At 43.5% G+C, this 27,478-nt stretch overlaps 5 protein-coding genes across 5 annotated transcripts; 2 read left to right on the top strand and 3 right to left on the bottom strand.

Annotated features, from left to right (window-relative positions):
• Nucleotides 1-3,792: 3,792 nt before the first annotated feature.
• Nucleotides 3,793-5,351, bottom strand: LOC128708639 (E3 ubiquitin-protein ligase makorin-2-like). The gene is made up of 2 exons (XM_053803655.1): nucleotides 4,375-5,351; nucleotides 3,793-4,258 (listed from the first exon to the last, which is right to left on the bottom strand). Exons 1-2 carry the CDS (start codon nucleotides 5,349-5,351, stop codon nucleotides 3,793-3,795), a joined length of 1,443 nt encoding a protein of 480 aa, XP_053659630.1.
• A 4,780-nt stretch (nucleotides 5,352-10,131) lies between these two features.
• On the top strand, nucleotides 10,132-11,706 carry LOC128708530 (antigen 5 like allergen Cul n 1-like). The gene is made up of 4 exons (XM_053803545.1): nucleotides 10,132-10,138; nucleotides 10,583-11,067; nucleotides 11,130-11,365; nucleotides 11,436-11,706. The coding sequence occupies exons 1-4, from the start codon at nucleotides 10,132-10,134 to the stop codon at nucleotides 11,704-11,706; spliced, it is 999 nt and encodes a 332-aa protein (XP_053659520.1).
• A 51-nt stretch (nucleotides 11,707-11,757) lies between these two features.
• Nucleotides 11,758-12,643, bottom strand: LOC128708419 (antigen 5 like allergen Cul n 1-like). The gene is made up of 2 exons (XM_053803434.1): nucleotides 12,096-12,643; nucleotides 11,758-12,001 (listed from the first exon to the last, which is right to left on the bottom strand). The coding sequence occupies exons 1-2, from the start codon at nucleotides 12,641-12,643 to the stop codon at nucleotides 11,758-11,760; spliced, it is 792 nt and encodes a 263-aa protein (XP_053659409.1).
• A 637-nt stretch (nucleotides 12,644-13,280) lies between these two features.
• On the top strand, nucleotides 13,281-13,726 carry LOC128712129 (glycine-rich selenoprotein-like). The gene is made up of 3 exons (XM_053807028.1): nucleotides 13,281-13,319; nucleotides 13,392-13,476; nucleotides 13,555-13,726. The coding sequence occupies exons 1-3, from the start codon at nucleotides 13,301-13,303 to the stop codon at nucleotides 13,724-13,726; spliced, it is 276 nt and encodes a 91-aa protein (XP_053663003.1). The 5' UTR covers nucleotides 13,281-13,300.
• Nucleotides 13,727-15,726: 2,000 nt separating this feature from the next.
• Nucleotides 15,727-25,989, bottom strand: LOC128708310 (chitin deacetylase 1). The gene is made up of 7 exons (XM_053803321.1): nucleotides 25,977-25,989; nucleotides 25,091-25,185; nucleotides 21,368-21,479; nucleotides 21,088-21,215; nucleotides 19,748-19,890; nucleotides 16,174-16,779; nucleotides 15,727-16,075 (listed from the first exon to the last, which is right to left on the bottom strand). The coding sequence occupies exons 1-7, from the start codon at nucleotides 25,987-25,989 to the stop codon at nucleotides 15,727-15,729; spliced, it is 1,446 nt and encodes a 481-aa protein (XP_053659296.1).
• Nucleotides 25,990-27,478: the final 1,489 nt, after the last annotated feature.

Genomic DNA, 27,478 nt, shown 5'->3' with positions numbered 1-27,478 from the left:
CTGTTTATGAACTCATGTTTTTTTTCTTTTGGTTTGGTTTACAGGTTTGTTGTAAAATTAGCTTTGCCGTTTTATATTTCCTTTTTTTGTATTTGGTCGATACTTTTTCTTTATCTGCCTTCCATTTTTTCCATCCATTTCATCCATCCAGGCCCAGGTATTTTAACACCTAGCCGGCTGAAAAGAATATAGTCACATTCTTTTTTTGCTTTTTTATCCTAACGTTTCCATTCTCTGTTATTACGTTTCCGTTTCTGTCGTGTGTGTGTATGTGTGTATTTAGCAGTTTAGCTTTTTGTGTTTGATTTCGTTCATTATATGCGTTACACTACTGCCTACTAATTGCTGATTATACCATCTTAAAACAAACCTTAAGGCATCTATGATTTACTTTCATGTTGTTTTGTTTTGTTTTGTTTCGTTTTACTTTCCTTCAGCTCACACATTTCACTCACATTCCAATCGCACTTTCGCTCATTTTAATCATTCACCTCCCAATCACTCGCCTCATTATGCGCACTTCCTCGCAAAAAATCCTCGCATACACACTATTTTTATACAGAAAACTCTAGCTAACAAAGTAAAATCTAGGGAAGCGAAAAAGAAAACCGTTTTGATCGTTGCTTTGTAATAGAAAAATTTCGAACAACCATCTTTCGAACGTCACTATTTTGTCTCATTTCTTCGGAAAACGTTCGATTAACAAAAGGCCAACCGGTTCTCTAAACTTTCAGTCACTTCTCACCGCTACTGCCCCTCCCTAGAGTTATGTTCGTTCAAATGACAGGTGGTACATTTTTGTTTGTTTTTTGTTGATGTATTTGATTTTTCAAACTACCGAGACATGCCCAGAAGGGACCGTTTACAAAACAAAACTGAAAGCAGCCATTTTCCCATTACATCCCAAAGGGTACACAAAAAACTCAATCCAAACCTGCTTGAAAATATCTGTCCCTGTCTAGAAATGTCTCCAAAAACTGGGAGAGCATTGTTTTAATTTTCGCTATTTTCGGAAATCGAGATATCTAATGAATAAAATTCCATTTTTCCAAACACAACATTTCTACGTTTTCGTTTTTTTGATTTGAATTTTGTGCAAACATCTTATTTTCTTTTTTTCAGTTGTCTAGTTTAATAGTTTCGGTACATTAAAACAATATAAAATCGTTAAAAACGAAATGTTTGAAAAAAAAAAAAACAAAAATCTTGACACCATTTTACCCTTACATACTTTGCACACTACAAAAATCGACCAAATTAACCAATCGAGCATTATTGGCACTAAAGGCACTCTTACATTAATCATCTGATATATGGTGCAAACTGGACATTATAGTAGGTAAATACAGGCTGGGATGTAATGGATTAATGGTTGGATTTGAAAGTCTCGCATAGGTTTCACACCATAGTAACGTTAAACTGATTCACGTTTGTTATTGTTTTTCCCGTTTTGAAAAGTTCGCTTCCGTTCTACATGAATAAAAAAAAATAGATGTATTCATCCGCAGGCATTAACTTAATTCTAATTGAAGTTAGCTTAGTTACTAACGCAGATACTGTATGATTAAACGCGAGGGTGTATGAATGGGGCAAACTGGAAACTTAAATCAAACGTAACAACACGTATAACAAAGTTTGATAATTGTTTTTTTTTCGATTTAAACTTGAACTTGCAGCGATAGTCAAACAAAGCGATATTTTCACAGTTTTGTCCTTCCATGTGCCATGGTTATAGGTGTTTCCTGTTTTTCCCTCACGTATTTCCTTTTTCGGTTGTTTATCACTTGGTTTTAACCCTCCCCCCCCTTGCCCTCACTGCTCCCCTTCCACCCTCTCGTCACCTGTAACTCACAAACGCCGTTTGTATAAAAGCTATAGGAGAAACAATAGATCGTATCACAAAAATCAAGTAATTCGTGAGTATATACTAGTTAGTATTATTCCATATTTTAATTTCTATTGGGTGAGAGCGCAACCCCCAATGGCTAAATGTGCTTCCGTTTCATGTTAACGTTTAACTCGAACATTCGATCATGAGCTTATTCTTTTACAACCCGGGTTCGTGACCTAAAAGTTTATATAATGATAATCAGCCAGCGATATTATTCCCAATCTGTTTTGGCTCTCTACAACCATCTATCGGTATTGGGTCTAGGGTTCGTGACTTATCGTCTGTACAATTTGACCTGGCCAGCGACCGAGTTTACAGTAAGATATTGTGTTTTCCCCGTTTTCCTCAAACCATTTCAGTTGAATCCTATGTTTTGTTCATTTGTGTTGACCAAATTTTCATTCCAAATTAAGTTCAAGAATATAAAACGACCCAAACAAAAACGAAAATATGAATATCACTAAAGGATCTCAGTGACACAGCGCGCCTAATTAATAAATATGTTCGGTAGCCCTTGTTTCTGTAGGAGGTCCAAATGTGTTGGATTTGAGAAAAAAAAACATTATAATTGCTACGAAAGGGCTTATCAAGAACACGAGCAGCAAAGCTCACAAATAATTTCAATAACAGTAATATGAAAACTTAAGAATTTTATCCTTACACGATGTTGGACTATTCGAGGGTTTTTGCAACTGCAACATTTATCTTTTTCCTTCATCTCTCCCCTCTCCGGGAAATACACTTTTACAACAGGGGAAAAGCAGTACCGGAGTAGAGTTCGCTTGAATGGGCATTCTATGTAGGGTTGGTTTAAGAAATCTGTCTGTTGCTATTTTGGATGTTTTTCATTCTTTACAAAATCTCTGTCGTAGAATAGTAAGAGGTAAGCGTTTAGATAAAGAATAAGGGCCAATCTCTGTTTTAAGATAAAAAGAACTAAACAAACTTAGCAATCGCGTTTTGTTGTATCTCTCTCTTTTTATCTATTTCCTCACCCAACAGCTCACCCTCACTTAAATTTTTTTAACTCTGTAGAATGCTTATAAATGGCAAAACTGCATTAGTACGGCGAACCTATTCCCATTCTCTAAGTGTTAATAGTTAATCATAGTTAATCGAACCCAAAAAAAGCCTCGAATCCATTACATAGCAAACTTCGCGGTATCTGGCCCTCATTTGCGGCGACTGTGCTGGTGGTAAAGGTATTTGAGTTCGGTGAGGTAGATTGATTTGGATTTTACAGGAAGGATCGAATAATGTTTCGAGAAAGTCACGCATTCTGCAAATGGGGAGGCTTATATTTTCTTTTGACTTTTTTTTATATTCCTAGCCTAGCGGGTGTGTATGCGTACTCGCCTATTCTGGCCACTTGTTGCATTTGAGTACGCGTTGAGAGGCTTTTGCATTGATTTAGCGGCATTACAGAGAAAGGTCGGGAAAACTTTTGTAGCTTCGCTTAGTAGAGCGCACCCGATTTAACATAATTCGGTTTGGAATGCTGTACTGCTTCGTGTTCGTGCGTGAATTAAATTTGACGGTTAAATGAGCATGAAAGGCGGCGGCTGCTGAGACTGTTTTTCTTGGGCTTTTTGAGCGTTGTTTAGGTGGTGTAGAAACGTTTGTTATAATATCAATACAGCTTATTCCTGCTCTGCCGTTTCGAAAGTTCAATTAATTCGCTTCTGTCTATTTTTTTATAATCTGTTTACGAATAATATGAGCTAATGATAGTAAGGATCGGCACACACTTAATTTGTATAATCTTGGAAAGGACGACCGATTACTCTGTTGTACTTTGCCGTCATTTCGTGCGTGCACCTATGTTTTCTCTGTATATGTGTGTGATTTTGCTTTGGCTCTCTTGCATCTTTCGCGGTTCGCTCCTAATGCTTTGATGGCGATCACCTTAGGCTGAACATATAATCGTTCTCGTAGTCGGAGGAATCGGACGGGTAGTAACCACCCCGGCCAGAAAAGATCTCCAAATCGTCTTCCGATTCGTCCAGCTCGGAGAACAATGACGTCATATACTCCTCCAGTACCCAGCTGCTGGGCAGCAGACTCGCAAAGATCTCCTGCAGCTGCAGCGCATCAGCATGGTCCATATCACGGTCCCGGCCCCGGTGCGGGTTGCGCCTGCGGGACGGTGCACCGAGATCGACCAGCTCGCCGGATGGTAGCGCGTGCCTGTAGAAACATTTGTTACCGAACGGGCAGTTGGCGGCACCCTTCTTGAAGTGCATACAGTCCGTATTGTTGCACGCTTGTTTGTAATTTTTTATTAGGCGTTCCTTCTCCTCACCACACTCCACCCACACAAAGCTCGGACAGACAAAGTCAGACGGTATGCGGCAGGTAGGGCAACTCCTAAAAAACACAAAAATCATAAACAAACCGTGAGCAAACACGCTTCTACATATATGGGTATGCGATGCTACACATAAGCTTTCCAACCGAAGTATGGAAAGCATCTATACCTATACCTTTTAATTTTGTTAGCAAAGTTGGTTGCCTTGCGCCATGTGCGGATGCAGATGAGACAGAATGTGTGTTTACAGTTCGGTAATATGCCAAACCGCTGCTCTCGAGCCCGTTTCTCCATTACCACCTCCAGACAGATGCCACAGGTTTTGTCGCGCGAGCGCTGCACCGCAAAGGCATGCTCCATCTCAAGCTCATGCTCCCGGATACAATCGGCATTATGGCGACGCTGCTGCTCCTTATCGAGCGGATCGAGGCAATACCTCTGGCACAGTTCACACAGCTCACCGTGCACATACGTACAGCCGCTCACCAAACACATGCCGAACTTTTCATATTGAAGGCAAAACTCCCGCTGGCCGGGCGTTCGTTTCGTATCCTTGCCGTTGTGATTGTTGTTCATTGTCACGACGTTAGCGTAGGATAGCAGTGACGATGTGGCGTACCCAACAGCACCATCCTCATGTTCCTCCTCCTCGTTGTCCGCTTCATTGTCAGCCTCATTTTTTCGCTCGTCATCATCTAACTCTGGTTCCTTATCCTCGGCTTCCTCTTCTTTCTCCTCGGACACCACCTTCACGTCCGCGGTCTTACGCTGTTGCTTACGTGGCGGTTTTACGGACAACTGTGACTTGGGCACAAACACGGGTGCATCGATCCAGCGCGACAAATCGGACGTTGATGACTTTAGCTTGGTATCTTTAACTGATTCGTCCTTTTTGCCCGCCAGCGCCTTACCACCATCGATCGGACTGCTTTCGGTCGCTGTTACGAAGCTGCTGTTGCTGCTACTGCTGCTACTGCTACAGCTGCTACCGTGCGTACCAAGTACAGACGGTTCAGGTGCGGGATGAATAAACCGACAGGAACTACCGAACCGGCAGGTACCGTACTGATAGAACCGACAAATTATCTGTGCAGCAGCCGCATTATCTAATGGTGCCACCACTGGCATCATCCCATCCTTGCCCTTCTCCATCACGGGCAGGATCTGTGGCGCGTGGGTGCCTATTTTGTTACGCTGCCCGTCACCGGTGGGCGTCGTGATGAGGTGATGTTCCGCACTATGCAACCCGGTATTGGGCACCAGGTTAATGTTTTAATCCGCAGAGCGATACTCCCTCCCCACCTCCTCAATGTACCAATACGAACTCTATTATTTCTTCCTGAACACTCTTTTGAGTTGATTTTTGCTTCTGAAATAGAATAAAAAGAGTTTGGCATTAAAAGTTTGCTATTGTTCAAAAATGTTTGTAAGTTTTATTAATATAAGCCGTATTTACAACCAACATGTACAGGTTTAGTGCAATAATTGTCGAGAATGTGAATGGAATGAAATGAAATTGTTCTTAGCTTCACGTAGCTATATATTCAGTCCAGCTACGGAATAATGTTCGGGTTGGAGTTTTAGAAACTTGTCGTTGCCTTCTACCAAATCACTTACACCTGGTTATAGTATAATCCTGCAAATGTTGTAAAAGACTGTATACGGGAATTAAAAGGTGGGAATTTTCGAGTCTTTCAAATGTAGGGTAGATTTTTCAACCGGCGCCTTTGCTAAATTCACCACCAGGACCAATTACAATCTTAATTTTGACAAATTTGTAACTTGCTTTAAAAGCAACACGTATAAAAAACAACAAATTCATTATTTATATTATTATGACAATTGTGTGATCTTCACAAAAAATAATATTTACTTATAACAAAAAAGCACATTACTCTACTTATTATAAAACACCTGTTCCTCATACCATATCAAAATTTGACAACAAAAGGGTAATTGATTATGTTAAATATGGCCGGGCTTCTAGCTCGTTGTTTGTAGGCTGATTTACATCTAGCAACAGGTTTTCTAAATCGTGTCTTTCAACCAAGTACATTTAGTACATACATATAAGTTCTAACATTCCAAGATAATGTCCTCCGATTTTTACAGATTCTGATTTTGCAATAATGTCTGCTCTGATCAAACCGTTTTTTTAAAGCGAAAGCAATTTTTTCCCCTTGGATATAATATAAATCGACTCATGGATATCATCGCACTGAAGGTGTATCACGCTGCAAGCGCATTACAATTACAACACGGTTCTTTTGCGCAAAAAAAGACAACATCAAATTAAGAAGCGATAGAATTTTAACATTTTATCATTTCATTTTGAATTTTTTAACATTCCTTACTAACATTCTCAATCAGGAATCAACACAGCGCACATATACACGCAACCATTCGTCGGACAATAAGTGCATTGCTATCTGTTTCGCTCTTTCGAGAGAGCGCAGCATTTGTGCAGAGTATTGCTGAAACCGTACTGCACACTTGGATGGACGCGGAATTATAGAAGACACATTTCTTTGTATTTTATGCGTGTGCGTTGATTTCAATGTCTCATTGCTTTCTTTCTATAGTTTTTAGTTGACGTTGTATTGGCGTTTCGATTTGTTTTGATAGAAGCTTTGATTTCGGAAAATAAAACGGAAACCCCGACCAGAGTTTTGCAAAAAATGTGGAGTAAAAGCAGTGAAAAACACAGTCCATTGAACACTCTCACTCACACAAAAATCGTACTTGCTGTCAGATGAATGCACGGCCATTAAACGCAGCTGGTGGTTGATTGAAACATCGCTAAGCGAATGTCGGAAAGAGACAGCTCCGGAGTGTGCAAAGGAACGCGCGCGCCCGATGAATAAGCGAAAGAAATGTGATGGTTTTTTTTGCTAATCTCAAAACGGAAGCAAGGCAGAAAACATTTCTAACTCTTTGATTTGCATCGATGGTCCTTTATATTTGCGCACATTATTTTGAGTTACTGGCAAATTGAATAGAAATGGATCCCTTTATACATTTCGTCTTAATGATACACTAGGAATTACTCTACGAGACTTTCATTCTGTTGTGCTTGTGTGTGTTTGTGTGTGCGTCCATGTATTTTCCTTTCATGATTTGGATACTGCGTTCTGTTAAAATGTTGCAAAAGGCAACACAGCATAAACGGCGGGCCAAGCAGAGAAATTCACAGCCAAATAATGCACAGATTAAATGGAGTATTAAAGAACAAAATGAAAATGACTGCAAAACTACAGCAAAAGCGCCACTAATGCACAAACATCACATCACTGAATATAAAACAAGACGTGACGACGTAGGGCAACAGGGGGAAAAGGAAGCGCTTTGGGTACGGATTGCGCTGTTCAACAGGAAAGGGATGAAATTACCCTTCTTCCCAAAACATGGCGGCACCAATACGGGGAAAGCTCTGGAAGCTGTCACGAAAATTTGCACCTATAACAACCGTTGCGCGTCCTGCTCAGCTAACCTCAAATACCGAACAAAATCCTTCGAAATTTTCCATGGAATTGCGAAGCGAACAACATGAATAAAGATGGCGCGCATAGGAATGGGTAAAAATGGTTGAAGGGAAATATGCAGTAGGTACCTTTTTTTTTCTTTTTCTGCAAACGTTGCTTATGAGTTGCCGCTGTCACTGGTTCACTTTGCAATCAATCTCGCTAATGCACGCCCCAGATGAGCTGTTACTGATCTTTGCGGAGGACGGTGTTGCTAAACGGAAGTACCGAAGATACTTTGCAAATAGTTTCACACGAAGAAAACGAACGCACGGAATTACACGCAGACAGATACTTTTCACAACCGACCGACTAACTAGCCTATTGCAGCGCTATGACAAAACTGAAAATGCCTCGCACTGGAAGGTGATGGCAGTTGCCGACACGATGACAGCGGATGTCATAATGACAACAGACACTATTGACAATCCGACACGTTCTCATCATGGCGTATGACAGCATTTGGTATCCATACTGAGAAGGCTTTGTTGTGAGAAAGTTTGGTGAGATTTTGTTTTATTATTCACCACCAAGGTCTATCGATAGTGCAGGTCGGTTCGTCCAGAGTGATTTGACAGGAGGAAGAAGACCGTTTGGTTGCGAATATAAATATTATTAGATCCATGCATTTCTTGCGCCCTCTCATTCTCTCACGTAAAAAATATTTAAGGCACTTATTTACTTTATATACCATCGGAAATTTTTGTCGGGTGATCCCTTAGATAAATGCAACAAAGTTGATCCAACATGTACAAGCAATAACGGCTTCCATCAGCCAACGCGTTAAACAAAACTAACACAACAATTCCAGTGTCATTCCCAATCAGCCAGCTTCGATCATTAATCGATGGATCAGTAGGATCCCAAAAAGCAGAACAACATGCTTTCTCACTCTGTCTATCAAAAAAACAAATCTATCAAAGCGTGAAAGCACATTGGTTGGGGTCTTTTCCCAACAGAATCCCAATCAGATCCAATCCCAAAAGACTCCCAATCACTTCAAATCCTAATCGTATCCAATCCCTTTAGAATCCCTACCGGATTGAATCCTTAAAACATGGATCAAAACCTTCAAGGGATCGATCTTCTGAATCCCAATCTTCCCATCACTCGTTTGCTTGTGTTCTATTCATTCCGTCAACTGAAGTGAAAGTGAATGCGTGCATCAGACTCAAGCCTATACTTTTTATCCGAACTTATATTTCAACTGCATACTCCCAACAAAAAGTCCTGCTGTGCAACACATTATATATTTAGATATATGGTTTATCTGGGGGAATAGTTCTTTATTAGCAGAATCAATTGAACTAATAAATCGAGCAAGAAAGAAACATTACTTTTTTTATAAATGCTTATAAATGTTTCACCATATCCCTAAGCTCCCTAACAATGTATGACGTAAATTCCGGAAATATTGTTGCATTGTGATCCGATACTATAATAGTATAGCTTCCTGTTCATGATCCAGCACTGGAAAATATACCTCAAAGATCGGGAAACCACCTTGTAATGCATGACATTTACACAATCTAAGCACTTGCACAGTATGGAATGATTAACTGCTTCCTAGGCTTTATTGCTTAGGCACTGGGTGATTGAATTATGAAAAGCTTACTCCCAGCACGGAATTGTCTAGGTACTCGCACTGTAATGTACTTCAACTTTGACCTATAACCCGACCGGCGCCGGGCATATCACGTGCCAGTGGTTTATTACTCTAGTCCTGGGAGGCGTGATAATGTTCTGTTGGAACAGTTTGGTCACGTTTGCGTGGCAACTCTCCTGGAGGCCACTGGTTCCTGGTTCGTTACATTGGCGATCTACGTATGGCACGCGCTCATTGATACCTTCGTGCTGATTATGCTTGATTATTTCATGATCGTTTGTTGGATGATCGACAAAAAGGGAAAAAATCAATGCGAATGAAGGGTCACTATCAGTTAGATACGCTCGGGTGAGGTTGGTAGGTAGGACGCTCCGCTTGGAACTACATATTAACAGCGGGCAATTAAAGCGAGATATACCCAAATGATCACAGAACAGATGTAATGCATGAGGAAGATGACGCTTCGTTCATCATCCCTAATCAGCCAATTCTTCCGTTTTACAGCTTAAAGCGTAAGTAATACGTTGATACCTGTTGCGGAATTAAAATTGGAAAGGAACGCGTCTTGATGGCACGTCACGTAGACCACCGGTTCGTATATAAGCACCGTCCTGCCGGGATGCTCGCACAGATTAGTTCCCAATCGGTTGTCGTACGCTGGGAAGTGTCTGCGAAAAGAGACCCTGCACGAGGTGGATGCCGGGTGCTTATCCTACTAGAATTCCTTCGAAGCGGCGACTCATCAAGCAAGTTTACCTAGTTCTACGCATCTCGAAAAATAACAATAACAAAGGAAAACAGTGCTATGTACGGTAAGTAAGCAAAAAGTGATATGGAAAACGGTAGAGGAAGACGAAGCTCTTGTTAAAAGGTCTTAGATTGCAGTGAGAGTTATGGAAGGAATTTATATGATTCAGCAATCGTTTAGTGTGATCGGTGTTGATGGCGTTGATATTTTATTGTTTGCCGGTCATGATGTAAACATTACACCAGTATGGCGCAAACCACCCAACGGCAAAAAGTGAAGGGCTACTGAACATCTACCGATCAACCGGCAACGTTCTCAACGGGGTGGTCCCCACGTCCGGAAGCTAGCTGGGGAAGATGATGAATGATTCGACAGATTTGCGTTGCGTTACGGTACTAGCCATGAGTGGACTCTCCTACCATTGCTCTTCGTAGACGCCTTCTGAACGCGATGTCGTTATGAGTTTCTGTTGGCAATTCATATTTTACCGCTATCAATTTCGAATTAGGATTTCGCAATGCCTACATTACGTTGCTGGTGGGATGCATATTGGACAAGGTCGCTGTAGGCACGTCAGACACTACGGCGTACGATACGGCAACGGCAGGTATCGATGAGTATAGTACAGAGCCATCCACGGACTCACCGTTCAGCGAGGGCTTGAGCACAACTCCTTGGACGGAGTCCACGGAGCGCTCACTCGAAACGGAATACGGCGACGCCATTGAGTGGGCCGATACGAGCGCGTACGATGTCTACTGCAAACCGGAATTATGTCTGCGCTACAATCGCTTTGGAGAACTGGAGCCCAAGAAGCATGTAGCCTGTGGGTTCAATGGTTCGTTCGCGGCCGAGTGTCCACCGGGTCGGATGATACTTAAGATCGATACGCTGCTACGTAACTACATCATACATCTCCACAACGAGGCACGTGATCGGCTGGCACGGGGTGACGAGCCAGAATTTGCTCCCGCCTCTAGAATGCCAACAGTGGTAAGTAGTAACGTAAGTATTCATAAATCTTCTTATACAAACGATTCGGAACTTGATCACAGACTTGGGACGATGAGCTGGCGAATTTGGCGGAGATTAATGTGCGCAGCTGTAAGTTCGAGCATGACGAGTGCCGCAGTACGTATCAGTTTCTACACGCAGGACAAAATTTAGCCGTTGGCTCCTATTACCTTGAGACGGATATCTTCGAGATCATCAGCAACTTGACCAAGCTCTGGTACAACGAGCGTGTCGACACTGCACAGGAAGTGTTGGATAAGTACACCACCGACTACAAGTAAGTGGGTGTGGAGTTTGATCGCCCCAGCGCAAAGCAGATGCTAATTGTGATTTGATATCGCTTCCAGTGCCACCATCGGACACTACACGCAGATGATCTCGGATCGGACAACCGCGATCGGTTGCGGTGTAGTGATCTACCCACAGAAGATGGAGGACTTTGTGTTCAAGATGGTACTTTACGCCTGCAACTACGCGATTACGAGCATCGTACATCAGCCAGTTTATTTGAAAGGTGAGTCGGCGAGCCGATGTGTAACGGGCACCAACCCTGATTATACCGGTCTTTGTAACTTGGAGGAAAATCAACTGATTAAAGCTATTCCTGCATACGTTTGAAGCGTTAAGGTCGATAGCGTCCTCTCGTTTTTTATTGCAATATCACCCACGCTAGATGTGACAGTACTCGCAGAGGGCGGGATATTTATTGTTCTTTTTGCATGTCTTCTCGTACCGATTAATATTGCAGATTGGGCGATTGACTATATTGATGTAAGAATAGTTGCAGCACAAGATGTACGTATCGCACACTAAGTGTTTACGATGCTCCCGGTATGATATTAATGAACAGCCCATACGACACACATTGCAGTTGATTAGCTGTAGGAAGTGTCCGATCTGGATCTTACGGGAACTGCAATGAATGCAAAAAAAATCAAAAAAATGAGTTGCGAAAAATGATGCCGCTATCCAAGAAGACTACTCTATATTAATTTGCTAACACTTACGACGAATGTTGAGAGTAATGTTTGACATCCGATGGTTTGGTTACTTCGTGTTCCAAGTACCAACGGTCGATCAGATGCAGGAGAACATGCGGGAGTACGCGTATTTTAAGGTCGTTCGTGTTCGTCGGCGTTACGCACTTGGTAAGTTTACCTAGCGTTTGACCACTGTACGGGAAGCGTAGCGTACCGCGACACTTGTCGTGGGCAAAGTTGCACGAGTTGAGATTCATACGACAAAGATCAGCCATTTCCGGATCCCAGGTGACGGAATGCATCGGACCGTATGTGTCGTTGAAACCGGGCAGATGACCCATCGCGAACCTTTGCCGCATACCATTCACACGATCTAGTATAGGGAGTTGATAATGCGTGAGGATAGTTAGGTTAACGTTAACGTAATTGGAACAATCGCCATGAACTGCATCAATGTTTCCACATGCTACGTGATCCCTACAGATGCTGCAATACTCTTCGTCCTTGTACGCCAGACTGTATTGCACCAGAACTAACAGGCAACCGAAAGATTGCAATAAAATTGCTAGCACCATGTTGAAATGGCAAACAGCACACGGTAGTTGGTGGACTAATGCTTTTGTTCTATACATTGTGTATATTTACGCTTTGAAGCAAAGGCATTAAAATACGACTCATGCACGACTTCCTCATAAAGCGTTGCATTTATTTGTTTAATCAACGGACTATTGTGCTCTGTGCATAGTTTTAGGCATTAAATGAGTACATAGCAAACTAATGTAACTCATTTTAAGTGAAATAAGTCAAATATTTGTTAAATTTTTTTCCGATGTTGTTTGAAATTGATGCAGATGATCATTAATATGTTTAGCAGTGAGAGAGGGTTTGTGTTTCCCTCACTGAGGTAGGAAAATTATGTATTGTTACATTAAAATCGAGCAACGTAGCTATATGTCACACCGTTAGCTATTGATTCATGCATAACATTAATTAAATCAAACATTTGCATAAAAAGGTAAATTCAACAATATTTACCACTGAAATCGATACATTTCTTATTAAAGTACTTAACTCTGCACGCATAAACGCACGGTTGACGTGCGACGTGTTCTTTCACCTTGGCTCAGCTGTAATTTAGTTTGTCATGTCGTACTTCGAGGCAAAATAAAGAAAGCAGCGAAATACGCAGTTAAACTTGGAAGAAACAGTAATTTTTAGCCCGTTTCTTGAAAATGGTGTACATTTCAAGAAGTAAGTATAGCTTGCTTTCCCAGCTGATCGATGGAACATGTCGTTTCATTCGTTTAAATATTCTGTTTATAGACGGCGCAGTGCAGGAAGCCCAACCATGGGGAGTAGATCGCATAAAGGGCCTCATAATGGGGTTCTTTAACTTCCTGGTGATGTTGTAAGTATATAATTGTGTGTGTTTCGATATCTATTTTGTGTGAATTATACGGTTTGCTTGTGTTTTATTTTATTGTAGCTTCCGCACGATGCTGGATTTCCAGGGTGGCGGATCTGATGGCCGCGATACAAGCCGCGGTCCAGGTGGCGGTAGTGGTGGTGGCGGTGGTCCACCCGGTGGTGGCCCTCGTCGGCGACCGATCGGCCGACCGATGACACTGTCCGACTGTACCGTACCGGGTGGTGGATGAGCACGGTAAAGTGCCAAAACGCTGATAATTGGTTAGCATTTGGCACCGTTCCTCTTCTACATTACTGTGTGAACATGTGCAGCTCGTAGGGATACTCCTACATATGACGGACGCATCCTAAACCTTCGCTACCATACAGGCGGATGCGTCTCGAAGAATGGGTTGTGCAGGTTCCCGAAACTTCTACCGCGTTGTGGTGGTGGGATACACATCTGTTATTTTTTTTTTGTTAAACTGGCCCAACATCGTCAAGGACATCTGTATAACTACTATCAACTTTCAAAATTCCAACATTAAACCGTCTTTATTGAACATTCTATGCTAATGAACCTGGTGAAAAATTCTACGTTGAGATTGCAAATTGGTTTCCTTATCTGTGGCAAAAATTGAAGCGTTATTAAATTAATCTTTGTGTAACATAATGTACATGCATTGTTTAGTGAAACTTTGTACATCAACAATATCCGAAAAAACTTGATTACACAAACAATCAATTCTATCATCATAACCTTCGGAAGGACTTAATAGGTAACATGATTGTTTATTTCAGGAATTAACCGTTGTTTTAGTTTTAATGTATTGTATGTTTCATTTTAGGATGCATTCAGAAGTGAATCCATCGCTCATAGGGCAGAGGACATTGTAAGGTATGAAACAGACTGTTAAGCTCGTACAAAATGAGTCTATTAATAAATGAATTCCACTTCTAATGAAATTGGGACAAATATTTGATTCCAAAATGTAAATAGACAGCATGTGAAAATACCTTGCTGCGTATTTTTTCAACATAGTAATCGCTATGAGTTCTTGATACTCTTTAGGGATTATACGAATCGCTTCTTATATACCCTCAGTCCCATAATCTGTGATAAGCTTAGGAGTTTAATTAATGTATTCCAACCCCAGTTAAGTTCCAGTCATCGGTTCGCAAAAGACTTATGAATAACTATGTATTAAATGTTTTTTTATTAGTGAAAGAATCCAAATGAGCCTCGCAGAAATCAAACAAGGTATTACAAGCAATTGGAGTGTATTCAGGAAATTATACAATAATCAATTCTCCATTATCTACAGTTGGTATTTTCACAACTTCTTTTTAATATCAATTTTAACTGTTTCTAACATTTCTGTAATAATTATCCAGTAAAAGAATGGATGAAAAACATGAACAAAAAATTATACGTCGTCTTATATTTTGAAACCCAATCTGAACTGAAGACTGCCATCGGCAGATTTTATATATTTGTTTGATATTTCGAATAGTTGAGTGGCTATAATTAGTCGTATGTTGTAACAAGAGTTTACTTATCCGGCGTTACAACCGCTTCGCGGTCTTGGCCTACAGCAGGAGTCCTCTATACCGCTCGCGGTCGTACGTCTTCGTCTGCCAATCTATTATACCGGCCTTTCTGGCGAGGGCGGCATCAAAGCTATCACTCCATATGAATTTGGGCCTACCACGCCTCCTCTGTTTATGTGGATGGGGGAGGGGGGGGGTCATTGGGTAACTGGTGAGAGCTAGTACACTCTTTCTACATTCTTTCTACTGCTACATCAAATTTTGAAAAAGAAAGTCAACGCTTTTACATTTTTGTGTGAGTTTATTCAACGTTCGTAGGTATCAGAGGTCTCAACCATAAATATTCGGGGACACGCACTTTTGCCGGTTCCATGGGTTTCTAAAGCGTGCCCGGTGAGAGGAGTTATAGATGGTGGTTACATTCCGCTTTTGAAAACACTGTACCACTATCTGGATAGATCGGCTGGATGACGGAACGTTGGTACTCTCTTGGTCAAACTGTACCGAATGCTCTTTCCCACACTATTCTGTGATGCTGTAAATCAGCGTGCACTCACGCATGCTTCCGATCCGGGGCGAAATGTCTCTCCGTTGTAGCGCAGGAATATTCCAAACCCCGGTTTGCAAGCTCGAATATTAAATGAAAAACGTTACATCTAAAAATAGGGACCAAAGGACCCGCCGCTGACCTGTACGGGGTTTATTTCTGCTCCTCGTCATCGGCTTGGTCGCGTCCGGCACTACCGCCGCCACCCTCCGACTGATCGATGTAGTTGTCGCGACCAGGGATGCCGGAACCGTGCGAATCACCGAGCCAGGGATAGACGGCTGGGCAATCGAAACAGGTCTCCATGTAGCGGGTATCGCTGATGTTTGACGTCGGTTCCTTGAACGCGAGCGCACACTTGTTCGAGATGTTGCACGGTTTCGGTGTCTGGGTGTTTTTGTTCTTGCAGTTCCACGGTTCGTACCCGCCGAGCTGCTTGTTCGTCTTCGGGTCCGTTATCCAGGTGAGTGCCTGCGTGATCGTCACGAACCATACGTCCGGCCTTGTGAAAAATGTGTGAAAATAGATAATGGGTGAGATATAGTAACGGTGAAATCATATTTAGCATCTGCAACAGTGCAGGATATTGAAACACCTTACATCGTTTGCGTCCAGTCCAGGAACTTATGCAGGCCACGCTCGAGTTCCTTAATCTGGAACCAGTTCGTGTGGAACGGCATCATGTACGGTGCCTTGTTCTGGTAGTAGTATCGTTCGAAGTCTTCCTGTAGCCATGCAAATACCTCCTCCGCATCGTGATTGTGCAGCACGCATTGGTCCATGTAGGGGCAATGGCCTCCTTCGTAACTCTCGACAAAGTGCGCATTAAGCGGCACTTCCCAGATACCCGGGAACGATTTCGTCGGACAGGTGCCGCTCTTACATTCGTGCGGTATCTTATAATCAAGCGTGTACGGCCACACCGGTATCGGGCTCGGCGGTACACTGATCGAGCTATCGTAGATGAAGCCAAAGTCCTCGATCACCTTGTACTGTGTGTTACGGCCCGGCTTCAGGAATGGTGCTCGCATACCATTGATTTCGTTAGCCGTCACGTTGGAGAAGTGCTTCAGAATCGAACGCATGCCGATCATCTCACCGACCCACTCCTCGTAGCCCTTATCTTGGAGACCCATCTGGAGGGAGATGGTTTCGACGGCGATTTCGTGTCCATCGTTGGCGAGCGTCTGGATCTGTTGATAGTTGCTTCAAGGCAGAAGGAAACATTCGGACAAAGATGTCATGAAAGTGTAAAAGAAGTTTGGAGACGTTCTTATCAATATCCTGGATATATTTTTTTTAATTCAAGTATGGTCAGGCCGTATTGCTTTATCCTGGATATTTATCAAGGATACAATTGCATTGAAAAAAAGCTAGCGAAAATGCTTTTTGCACTCGTTCAATTCTTAGAATCAGGGTGGGAGGGCAAGGTGACTAGGAAACTAAGTCTTACAAGGCTAGAACATAGAGCCATCGATTATAAGAGGTCAGAGAAGTCATAGGACATGTGACGGAGCAGGATAGATCTGATAGAATATCTGACGCAGAGTAAGCGTACGTTTTATTGAGAGTCATGGGTGGTAGGATAGAAGCGAGTTTATGTCGTGAATTGAGATGCTTCAAAATAGTGGACGAGTAACTAGAAAAACGCGTTTGCAGTCCAACAATGAATTGTCCATGGTGCGAACGGTTATAAATTCGGAAAGCCGAAGAAGGCTTACTTGTGTACCATGACCTGGAATGGAATCATGCACTCATTATCTTAACAGGAATAAGACATTGCTAATATTTTGGAAATATTTAAAAAAAAGTTCAAGTGCTACAACTCATCTCATTCGCGTATGGGAGGTTTTCTGGACATCCTGAGATCGCCGGTAGGATTAAAGTCTTTTAGTAAAATCTCATCAAGCAGCTCTTCACCGTAGCCTAATTATGCCTAATATCGGAGAAGATACATTGATGCCCCTAGCAGGTCGGATAACATATCACACAGAGCTCAAGATTAGTTTTTCCTCGTATTTTGATCCACGTCGTACTCTAGGTCTTCCTATTGAAGGCTACCATAAAGTAATAGATAGCCTGGTGGGCTTTTCGTGCCATCCATCATGTGCTGTTCACCGAACGCCACACAGAACGTACCTCTATATCGCGTCCAAAAAGCAAAAAGGATACGTTAATCCTCCCCTTTTCTGCACGTGTGTGTACCCGCATGGTAATATGTGGGAATACACGGACGAGGCACCACGAGCCGGCGCATCGTTTCGATTAGATGTAATGAAATTTCCCATCAATTTCTGTCACGGCGTGAAAAAATGTAATCATAAAAATTGATTATGACGTTCCGCAAACCCCGAACGGGCAACTGGGTGGGATGGGGTATGGGATTTGGGATTTCTGCCAACCAACCGCCGGGCAGACCTTGAGGAGACCGTGCCGCACTGTATGCAGATGCATCTCGATTGCCGCGATGGCCAGAATGTGCGGGATGCTAAAACGCATTGAAGCACCATTTAATGCGAGAACGGAAATGGTCTAGGAAAAAAAGCGGAGGGCGTGCTAACCGGAGATGCACACGACAGTAAAAGGATAAAGGTGAACACAACTCAACGAAGGGGTTTGGTTGTGCTTGTGGGAATGAAACAAAAAAAAAAAAACTCAGACACACAACGGGAGCAAACTGCGGGCAAAAACTGCTCGTGCGATGATGGACGAAAATTGAACCTACAAAATGGAACAGGTTTGGATGGAACTGGTCTCGGGATCCTTCTGTGGCTTCTAACCGAAGAAAGGCCAGCGAGATGAAAGGTATGTTGCACGGCACGGTAAAAAGTTGTATGGCACAGGTACAGACGAAAGCTGGCGAGACGGCGAGTAACGGTTAGGTTCTTTCAAAGACAATTTCTATTCCGTGTTTTTCCAAACCAATCCTCTGTGCTGTACGGTTACACCGTTTGGAGCTGGTACGTTCAAACGTCCGTTATTTGAAGGAGCTGCTATCATGGAAAAGGTGATAGAAAAGCTTGCATAAAAAAACTCTGGGTATGGATCCCGACACGAAGGTGGGAAAAAAGAAGTCACTGGAAGAATTTATTGCACAATTTTTCATTTTTAATGGTGAAGTAATGTTCCCGCCGCCAATTCTAAAGCCCCTGTCTACGTGGGATGAAAGCTCGCAGTTTGCACTTTTCCCGTCCATTTCCCACCGGCGAAGTATCATCAGCTGGATATCCTTTTCCCGACCCGGGTGCCCGCCTTACCCGTTGCTTTTACAACCACTGTTGGCTGTTTTTTTTTTGTCTTCCCTGGGTTCGCCCGGAAGGATTACCGTATCTATTGCTGATGTGTTTTGCATTCGCGCATTTTGGGGATCAGGAATTTGTCTCTGCTGCCCATTCCAGCAAAAGTGCGGCATGGTGATGATGATGAAGAAAAATCGGCCAAAATTTGCACTTACCGCTAAGTAATGTGTCTTTGGTGTGGGTTTTTTGTAGCCGAATTTGTGTGTGTATAGTTTCAATGTTAGAATTTGTTAAAAGCAGGGTTCAAGCGATATCCTACATACTATCCAGGAACATAATTTCTCGGTTGGCGTCCGGCATACTCTCGGCTAGTGGTGTGAGTTGTCACCTCTGGTAGAAACATTAGCTAAATTACCTAAAGCGGTGGGTGAACTGGCGGAGATACCCGATTTCAGTGGCGAGTTCTAGACGAATCTGTACAGTACATCTTTCCCCCATTAATATCCCGTAGAATCTGGAGCATTTAACACTCCGAATGGGAAAATTAAAAGCTCGTACTCCTCCTTTTTGAAACAGCACTGCTTTCACGGTGTTCTGCCAATCACTTGGAGCATCTAATTGCCAGAGCGCCAATGGTGCCCGGAAACGCGGGACTAAATCGAAACATAGTGACCCATGTTACATTGCGATTCAACATGGCGCCGGTCCCGGCGATAACGTGCGACAAAACCGGATGTCGGAACTCTGTTACAATTTTGCAACAGCTGGTATTTTTGGGTAGTTTTTTTCCCCATTTATGCAAAACTATCGGAAATGGATGTATGCAATCTGATATCTTGGAGATTTTTTTTTGGTTTTGGAGGGGGTATACTTGTGTTAGACATCCCTAATAAACCTTCTAGAATAATGAAATGCACATCAAGATTTCTACGTACCTGTACTCGTGCGAGATGAAGAAGGTACCCTTGATGTCACAACCGTTCGGGTTTTTCCGCTTACCGTTAAACACTTTCCGGTAGTGTTCGTAGTTGTTCAGATTGACGGCACCGTCGAAGGTGAGCAGAATGATCTGGGGCGTCTGTAAGCGTAAGAACAGATTTCAGCAATATTGTGCGGTTAATAGGGTGGGATTGGATAGTAGGTAGAAATAATAGCTGTACAAGCCATGCGAGATGACCGCATATGATAAGAGCCTGCTGTGATATCGATGGCTTCAGGTGCTGGAGCTCATGCCACCTGCAACAAGCAAACCGGAACTCTCGCGAAATTGTGATATTGTTAGGACACGCTGCCAGTGAGAAATTTGTGGAGAACGGAAAGTAAACTGTTGGCGGCCCGGTACCGGTTTGCGCTTGATGTAAACGAGTCGATAATCAGTACTCGCGTACTACTTCGCAGAGTACCGCACGGGCAAAAGTTATCAGCCGTTGTCATCGCGGTGGCATGGGTGTTGCGCGTTTTCAGTACATCACCCTCCCTCCGCTTTGCTGCCAAGGACTAACGACGGAAGCAACGAATATTGAACCCACACGAAGCGTAGATGAAGGAACAGATTGCTGCTTCTTTTCGATGTTCGATGCATGTTCGGTGCAGGTGGAACTGATAAGGATGTACCGCGTTGTGTGTTGTTTGCCACCATATGTGTAATGAAGCCATCGTCTGTGCAGCCAGTGATAAAATCCGTTGATATTTCTCTTCCGATTGGAGTGCTTCCGTGGTACAGTTACGGTCTGCTTCTTTTTAAGTCCTTATTGCACGGTTACCAACACGGTCGAGCCGGTTGCCAAATGGTCAAACGAGCACTGCCATCATTTTTAGCCTCCAAAAAAGAGATATCCCGCACCATATGCGGTCTGTCGGCCATATTGATCCTGTAATCCATGCTAGATAACATCGCACCAGCTTGCTGTTGCTGCTGTTTGCCTTTCGCTTCCACAACTGGCCGCGTAGAGATCGTGTTGGCTATTTTACAAGCGGCGAAAATGCAACCGGAAGTGAAAGATTGGAATAAAAGGACAAGTCAGGGGCATGGGTTCTATGGTGCCGGATCACAGCTAGTAGGTTTCATGCTGCTCCATGTATGCAGCTTTATGTAGCTGACACTCCAAAATTGGTACAAAAGCAAAACTATTGTTGTGGTATAATGAGGGAGAGAGAAAGAAAGAGAAAGACAGAAAGACAGAGAGAGGAGAGGAAAAGAAAGAAAAAGAGAGAAGGAGGGGGGGGGGGGGGTGGTGGGAAGGGTGGAGGGAGAATAAAAAAGTATGCAACCTACCTCTTCTGGGTCGAGACCTTTTGGGATCAGGGTACCATCCTTGTTGCAATAGCAGTACGGCAGTTCACACTCGGCCGGGTTGCACTTCTTTGCCAGATCGATCGGCGATTCGGTTGTCGCTGTCGGTGCTGTATGTTGCCAGTCATGTCGGGTAGTCGACACCGAGTATGACAAAGATAGAGATAGAGAAAGAAGTAAAAGTAGTAAAGTAAAAATTAAAACCGGAGAAGCAGTGGAAACGGTAGGAAATTGTATTTAGCACCCGGGAATCGTCACTTACTTGACGCTAGTGGACCACATTTTGCCTCCGCCTTGAAAGTGCAGTACTTCTGTATGTCATCGAAGTACAGACCGGATGGACAGCGATTTAGGTACGGAAATCCATCAACGCACTGTGAGGGAATCGGTTGGAATGGGCAGAAAGATAAATAGACACATCAGTAAGCGGGTGTAAGTGAGTAATTGTGTTACTGCGGATAGGGCGCTTGGGTATCGCTGGAACATCATGCCAAAATGGATGCCGACAGCTTCTGCTGGCGAGTGCCTTTGGCATGTTTTACTTTTCTACTTTTTTGAGTACGAAACTAGAACCGGATATGAAATTTTATGCTTCACATAGCTACCATCCTCCCTGATGTTTCTATTCACCATCATCGTCCAACTAGTCAAAAATGCTTCTAGAGTTCCTAGAACATCCACGATAATCGTTATCGTTTGTAGTTTGTTTGGTTCTTTTGTCTCTGTTTTCTCTGGTTTACTCTACCCACAGAGGAAATGGGCATTATACTAAGCGCCCTGGCTGAACATTGACTTACACAGTATACCATAGTGTCTACCGTCTACGACAGAGTACTCACGCTCTCCCATACGTATTCGAGGTATCGCAACCGTTTCCCCGTCTGGGATACCAGCGGTCATACAATCAACCGACGAATGGGCTGTAAATCAACTACTTAGATTCGTTATTTAATCGCCGGACACTGCACACCGGTAAAGGTAATTGGTTTCACTTGTGTGAGTTCCTGAGCACTATAGTCCGAAACGGGGAAGATAGAATTTTGTCTCCGGAAGTCACACAGCCTGCCTGTTGGCAACGTTAAAATGTCGTTGCCTTTCGAGCGTTATACCGATTCGGATCGAGATGAAACGTTTGAGAAGAACATGGGGAAAACAATAATAGCAAAAAAAAATATAGACAAAAAGGGAATTTGATGGGGAAAGATACACGAAACAAACGTCCAGCGTGTCGGCTAGTGAATACAGTTGGGCCAAGTTTATGGTTATCTTTAATACTTGGAGCATAGTATTTTCCATTCCCGCTGGCACTGCAAATCCAAATATTGCCTCGAGTGGCACAAGAAAACCTAGCTAGATCCGGTTCTACCGTCCAGGGGCCAGGTTGGCACGGTAAAGGATAAAAGAAACGATGGTGACTATCGTGATATGCGCTTTTTTCGCTCTCTACTTCTCTTGCTAGTCCCAAAGTCCAACTTGCCACTGCTCACATACTGAAATTGACCCGGCAGTAAGCTTTCTGAAATCCTGGGGTAGTCGACTACGGTAGGTCGTTACGAAACACCCCGAAATAGTTATCCAATTTCTTTCGCTGCTTCAGCATCAGCTGCCTCTCCAGACTCGTCATGTATGGAAAGAGGTCAAACCAGAGCAGAGTTGTACAATTAAGAAAAACAAAATGTCCACAAGACACGCAGCAAGTTAAAATATTCTTTAATCCCAAATCCTCAAGCATAAAAATATGTTCTGGATAATTTCTATCATACTAACAAAAAAAAAAAGCACACACACACAAGCACACAATGAACAGAACTCCAATGTTTGGATGGGTTGTACGGGATCACACAAACCCCCTCACAGATTGTGTGCAAATTTTGTGAAAAGAAAACTTTAAAGAAAAAGGTAATAACCACCAACAACATCCTCTTCTTTTGGGGTGAATAAAAAAATAAACGGTTATCGTGTATTTTTTCTGGGTTGCTATTGCTAGTCTCCTGTGTACACAGAAGTCAACAACGAAAAAAAGTGAAGGACATGCTGCACACTCCTACGGCACGCAAGAAAAGTACGCGAATAGTAATAAAAGTTTGCTGAATGTAATTATTATCATTCTTGCCCCTGCTGCCGGGCAAATTGTGGGCGAAGGAGCGTACGTTCCGTGACGAAAGTGTTTCACGGCAGAGGGCACCACCATCGTGCACCACTGGAGCATCCCAAAAACCGGTCAACAGTACCGGCAGTATGGGAAGAGACATGGGTGACGATAATATACGAATATAATAGGCATTTCCGTTGTTGCTTTTTTTTCGTTGTTGTTTGGGTAGCTGCTTCTTTGGTTATTTCCTGCTCGTCTTGGGCACGTCCTCGGTGACGGTGTCCGCGTAATTGCGATACGTATTTTCGTGGTGGGGGCTAACTTTGTGTCTTCTGCTATTCCAGTGTTTTGTATCTCTCTTTTTTTTCGAGGCTTCTGTTGGAAAGTAAAGGCCTACGGTGTATTTTCCAGATTGTGCCGAGCGCTTTGGCTACGGAAGCCGTATTTTGGGCTTGGGGTAAAGATTTCAGGCTGGTATCTTAGCCGCACCGCCAGAGGGTTGGAGATCAGACGGTGGAATTTATGTTGATTACATTTGCAACGCATCGCCCGTTCAAGGGCGTTGCGGTGCGTTACCTGTTCCGGTTACGTTGCGAGTACTGTTTTTCGCGGTGCGATTGGTTTAACAGGAACAAATCTGCAACTTGTACATCGCCGCCTGTTAGGTCAGAGACATTATCGCACTTGTCTTGGTATATATCATTTATTTTTCGCAGTTGTTGTCGCCTTTGGCGAATATCCAAGGTAACAGGGCACTGAGGTGTGAAGTGTGTGTGCTTTATGGATAGTTTGTTTATTATACTTCTTTCACTAATTTCTTCGCAAATTAACTGGACTGATTTGGCAACAGGGACATTTCTGCTTACGTCTCCGCAGATGAAACGCACCAGACATCTAAATTCCAAAATATTCCCCGTTTTTTCCCTATTCGGCTTATAGTTTTGGACATATCGATAATTTGATCGATCACGAAATTGGCACGAGAAGTGGCTGAATCACGCTGACCATGGATCCATTTACCACTGTCTCGTGCTAAATGGCAATACAGCAGACGCCACCCGGTTTGAGACATTCATTCTGCTGACACACCCGATCCGGTTTCCGGTGGTGCAATCGCTAACACCGAAGCTGGTCAATGATGTTATGCTTGACTCTACAAACCGATGATTGGTGTGTCTGGGCGAAGAAGCCTACTCCAAAAAATAATGATAATAATAATAATAAAGAAAGATAGATGCAAACTGGATATCCCTAGTTTTGGATGAAACAAAAGAAACCTGTCCAACTGGCCGTTCCAAGGAGACCTGCTTGACAATAACGTTTCCAAGCGCTTACTGACGCGTTGGCAGATAATGATTACCCACTTTTGTTGGTTGGCTTTCGCGTTGCCAACCTGAACCTCGAGCGAAGGACGTGTGGGGAAGCATCGTGGCGTTGCGATGCTTCGCCACCTCTGGGGTGCTTTCAGTCGCTGTGACGGCGCGAATGTGTGGAAGCGCGGGGAGAACAAAAGAGCACAGCTTATGTCTTATTTCGCGGTTCCTGGACGACCTTGTCAGACATGCCGAGTGAATAGGCCACAACGTACAGAGGCGCGCCAGCGGTAGATTTCGTCTGTAGCTTAATTAAGGCTACGCCGCCAGCAGCGGTTACCGAACCCGCCAGAAGATTCAAACACGTCGATTACCGGAGCATCACTATCATCGTTAAGCTGCCTGCAAACATCCCGCACAGGAGATTGCTGTTGTTTTCATTTTATAAGTGGGCCCGGTTGGTGTCTTTTCGTTGTTTGCTATGTGCCTTGATAAAGAAAAAACAGGGAGCTCACCAAAACCTAGGTTTGTCTAGCCAGGTCTGGTGGATGGGTCGTGTCGAGCTTCATTTCGTACGTACCTGATAAAATCGACGGCATGTGACCGGGTCGGCGAAGTTACCGTTGCCTTGTTCGATAGGACACTTGAACTCCTTCTCCTCCTTGTTTTGCTGGGCTGAAAGTAGCGGGTGGAGTGTGAAAAGGAGAAAAAGTAGAGTATTAGTACCAGAGCGCACAGCGTGTATTCAAATGGAACAACTGTGCGCCATGTAGAATGGATAGATTTAGATGTTAGCAAGAGATAAACGCACACGGGAAGATGGAGGCCGGGATTACAAAACTGATAGTAGGAGGAAGCAAAAAATAAGGTAAAGTAAGAGATATTAACCTCAATGTTTGTTCCCCAATACACGACAGTGACACATGCGACTTTCGACCCAAGGTCTGTTAAGGCCTTGTAGTCTAGGAAGGAAGTCCCAGCTCCAGGAACAGGCGCTAGATGTGCACCAAATTATTGTTCTCCTCCGGATGGCCGATAATCTTGTCGAGCCCAAACGGTAGCAATCAAGATCCCAGGGCCGATATCGTAAGACAAGGCCAAGCTTGGCCAACTATTCGAGACCAAGGTTCCACTGTAACTTCTTCTAGCTATGCAGGATGTCTAGCTATTGCTTACCGGATATCGTTTTGGGAGTCTGGCCGTAAGATCTCGGAACAGGTTTAGCATCGGAAAAGCTAATTAAAAAGTTTACCACACTTCCGCTTGCGCTTTGCGGATGTCTAGCGGAGGGGTTTTCAGGATTAAAGATTCAAACACCTACAGGACAAAAAAAAACTAAACTAAAGACTCTCCAATCGTTCGTTCAAACTGTCCCAAATTTCCCAAACACCTTCTAACGAACGCCACCTCCCCAACACCAAAGTGGCGTGCCGAAGGTTGGAATGTTTCACCCTTGCACGACGTACCGGTGTTCTCCATTCCCTCACCATGCAGTTATGCACTCGCTGCAACTTTCACTGTACCGGTTAAACTTTTATCGCTTCTTTCCAGGGTGCGCCTTGCGGGTAGGCAATTCCGTTGCACAACGCTGATAGCGTTGCACAATTGCCAGGGCAGACGCTCAGCAACCAGATAACGTCACGAAGAATGAAGGCCTGGGACTGGTGAGCGAAAACGGCAAGCATCCCACTCGCCAGTGTCTGTACAAAAGCTAGCCTGTATCTGGGAGAAATGGGGGATTAGATAATAGAAGTGATATAAATAATTTCCTAACCTTCCTCCCCAGCCGCAAAAAACGGTGAGAGCGATTGAGCTGCAGAAGGTGGCGCTTCGTTGGCGATCAACTGACGTCCTTCACGCTCTCTACCGTACACACTCATGTATGCTATTTGACACTCTCTGTACATGTCTGTCTTCTTTTTTTGGCAACGGTTTTCCCTAAAAAAATGGCAGAAGCCATTCACTACGAAGCAGCTGGTGTGTTGCGTGGCGAAAATGTCTCGTTTACGGTGAAAATCGGCCGGACCGGAGTCAGGCAACGGTTGTGGAAGTTGTGGAGGTGAGCTACACCTTTTTTCCCCTTTTCCACCATCCTACACCCAAAATCCAAAGAAAAAAAAACATACACACACAATGAAGAACCCTCCGGAATAAATTATGCTAATGCTACGAGGTGGTTTTTCGTGTGATTGGTGTTGTTTACTATTTATGCAAATGCGCGGCCGAAACCCAAAATCCCTCGAATGCATCGATTTTTTGGATCCCCAAAATGCTTCCAAACCCGAAATACTCGGCGCTACTGCCCGTAGCTGCACGATGGATATAATGGGGCGGAAGGGGATTTTTCCTGCTGTGGAGAGACCTTGCGCTCTCAGGCAACGCTGTGCTGGGCATATCGGGCTACTTCGCCGGTGTCCTAACCCAACTGCAGGCCGGTAGACTGGAAATGGCATCTCCGGAGGCTTACGACACCTACGAGTGATTTTTTAAAAATAAAACACCAACTGAGCTGGGCGATGCAAATTAGTGACGAAAATAGGTGTCTTTAGGGTTTTTGGAAGGTGCGTGACGAATAGATGATGTGGTTGTGAGTTCGTCGCGTATATTCTTAAGGTTATTGAATATCTGAAATATCTGGTGACATGATTGCGGGTCTTTGCAAAAAACGTTAGTCTTTTTTATCTTTTTTTGTCGGCACAAAAACCTCCAGGGGTCCATAGGCTCGCGATTTCTGGCTTTCTTTGACTTAAAAAGTATAAACAAAACGCATCTTACAATGGAATTGGCTTCTTTTGCCAGCTTTACCAGCATACTGAGGCAATGAAATCCACGTGACAGTAAAGGCATGCACTAAAACCCAGTCAAAAACAATGTCAATCGAATTGTGTGTGCTTTCGATTCTGTACGATATCTTGGCCAAGATAATAAGCTAATAAGAGGCCAAGCATCTCAGGAGGATGGTTAAATG

Source organism: Anopheles marshallii, chromosome X (assembly GCF_943734725.1).
Source record: "Anopheles marshallii chromosome X, idAnoMarsDA_429_01, whole genome shotgun sequence".
Lineage (NCBI taxonomy): Eukaryota > Metazoa > Arthropoda > Insecta > Diptera > Culicidae > Anopheles > Anopheles marshallii.
This window is presented reverse-complemented; position numbering and strand designations above follow the sequence as displayed.

Bases quoted from the DNA above. Each gene is read 5' to 3' on its own strand.
- LOC128708419 (XM_053803434.1), bottom strand. From the start codon at position 12,643: ATGGTGCTAGCAATTTTATTGCAATCTTTCGGTTGCCTGTTAGTTCTG. The intron at 12,002-12,095 runs GTAAGTGTTAGC...CATTCATTGCAG, and splicing joins CATTACTCTCAACATTCGTC to TTCCCGTAAGATCCAGATCG.
- LOC128708310 (XM_053803321.1), bottom strand. The intron at 19,891-21,087 runs GTAGGTTGCATA...TTACGCTTACAG, and splicing joins AAGGTCTCGACCCAGAAGAG to ACGCCCCAGATCATTCTGCT. The intron at 16,076-16,173 runs GTAAGGTGTTTC...ATTTTTCACAAG, and splicing joins CTGGACTGGACGCAAACGAT to GCCGGACGTATGGTTCGTGA.
- LOC128712129 (XM_053807028.1), top strand. The intron at 13,477-13,554 runs GTAAGTATATAA...ATTTTATTGTAG, and splicing joins TTTAACTTCCTGGTGATGTT to CTTCCGCACGATGCTGGATT.
- LOC128708639 (XM_053803655.1), bottom strand. From the start codon at position 5,351: ATGGAGAAGGGCAAGGATGGGATGATGCCAGTGGTGGCACCATTAGAT. The intron at 4,259-4,374 runs GTATAGGTATAG...TGTGTTTTTTAG, and splicing joins TTTGCTAACAAAATTAAAAG to GAGTTGCCCTACCTGCCGCA.
- LOC128708530 (XM_053803545.1), top strand. The intron at 11,068-11,129 runs GTAAGTAGTAAC...ACTTGATCACAG, and splicing joins CCTCTAGAATGCCAACAGTG to ACTTGGGACGATGAGCTGGC. The intron at 11,366-11,435 runs GTAAGTGGGTGT...TATCGCTTCCAG, and splicing joins AAGTACACCACCGACTACAA to TGCCACCATCGGACACTACA.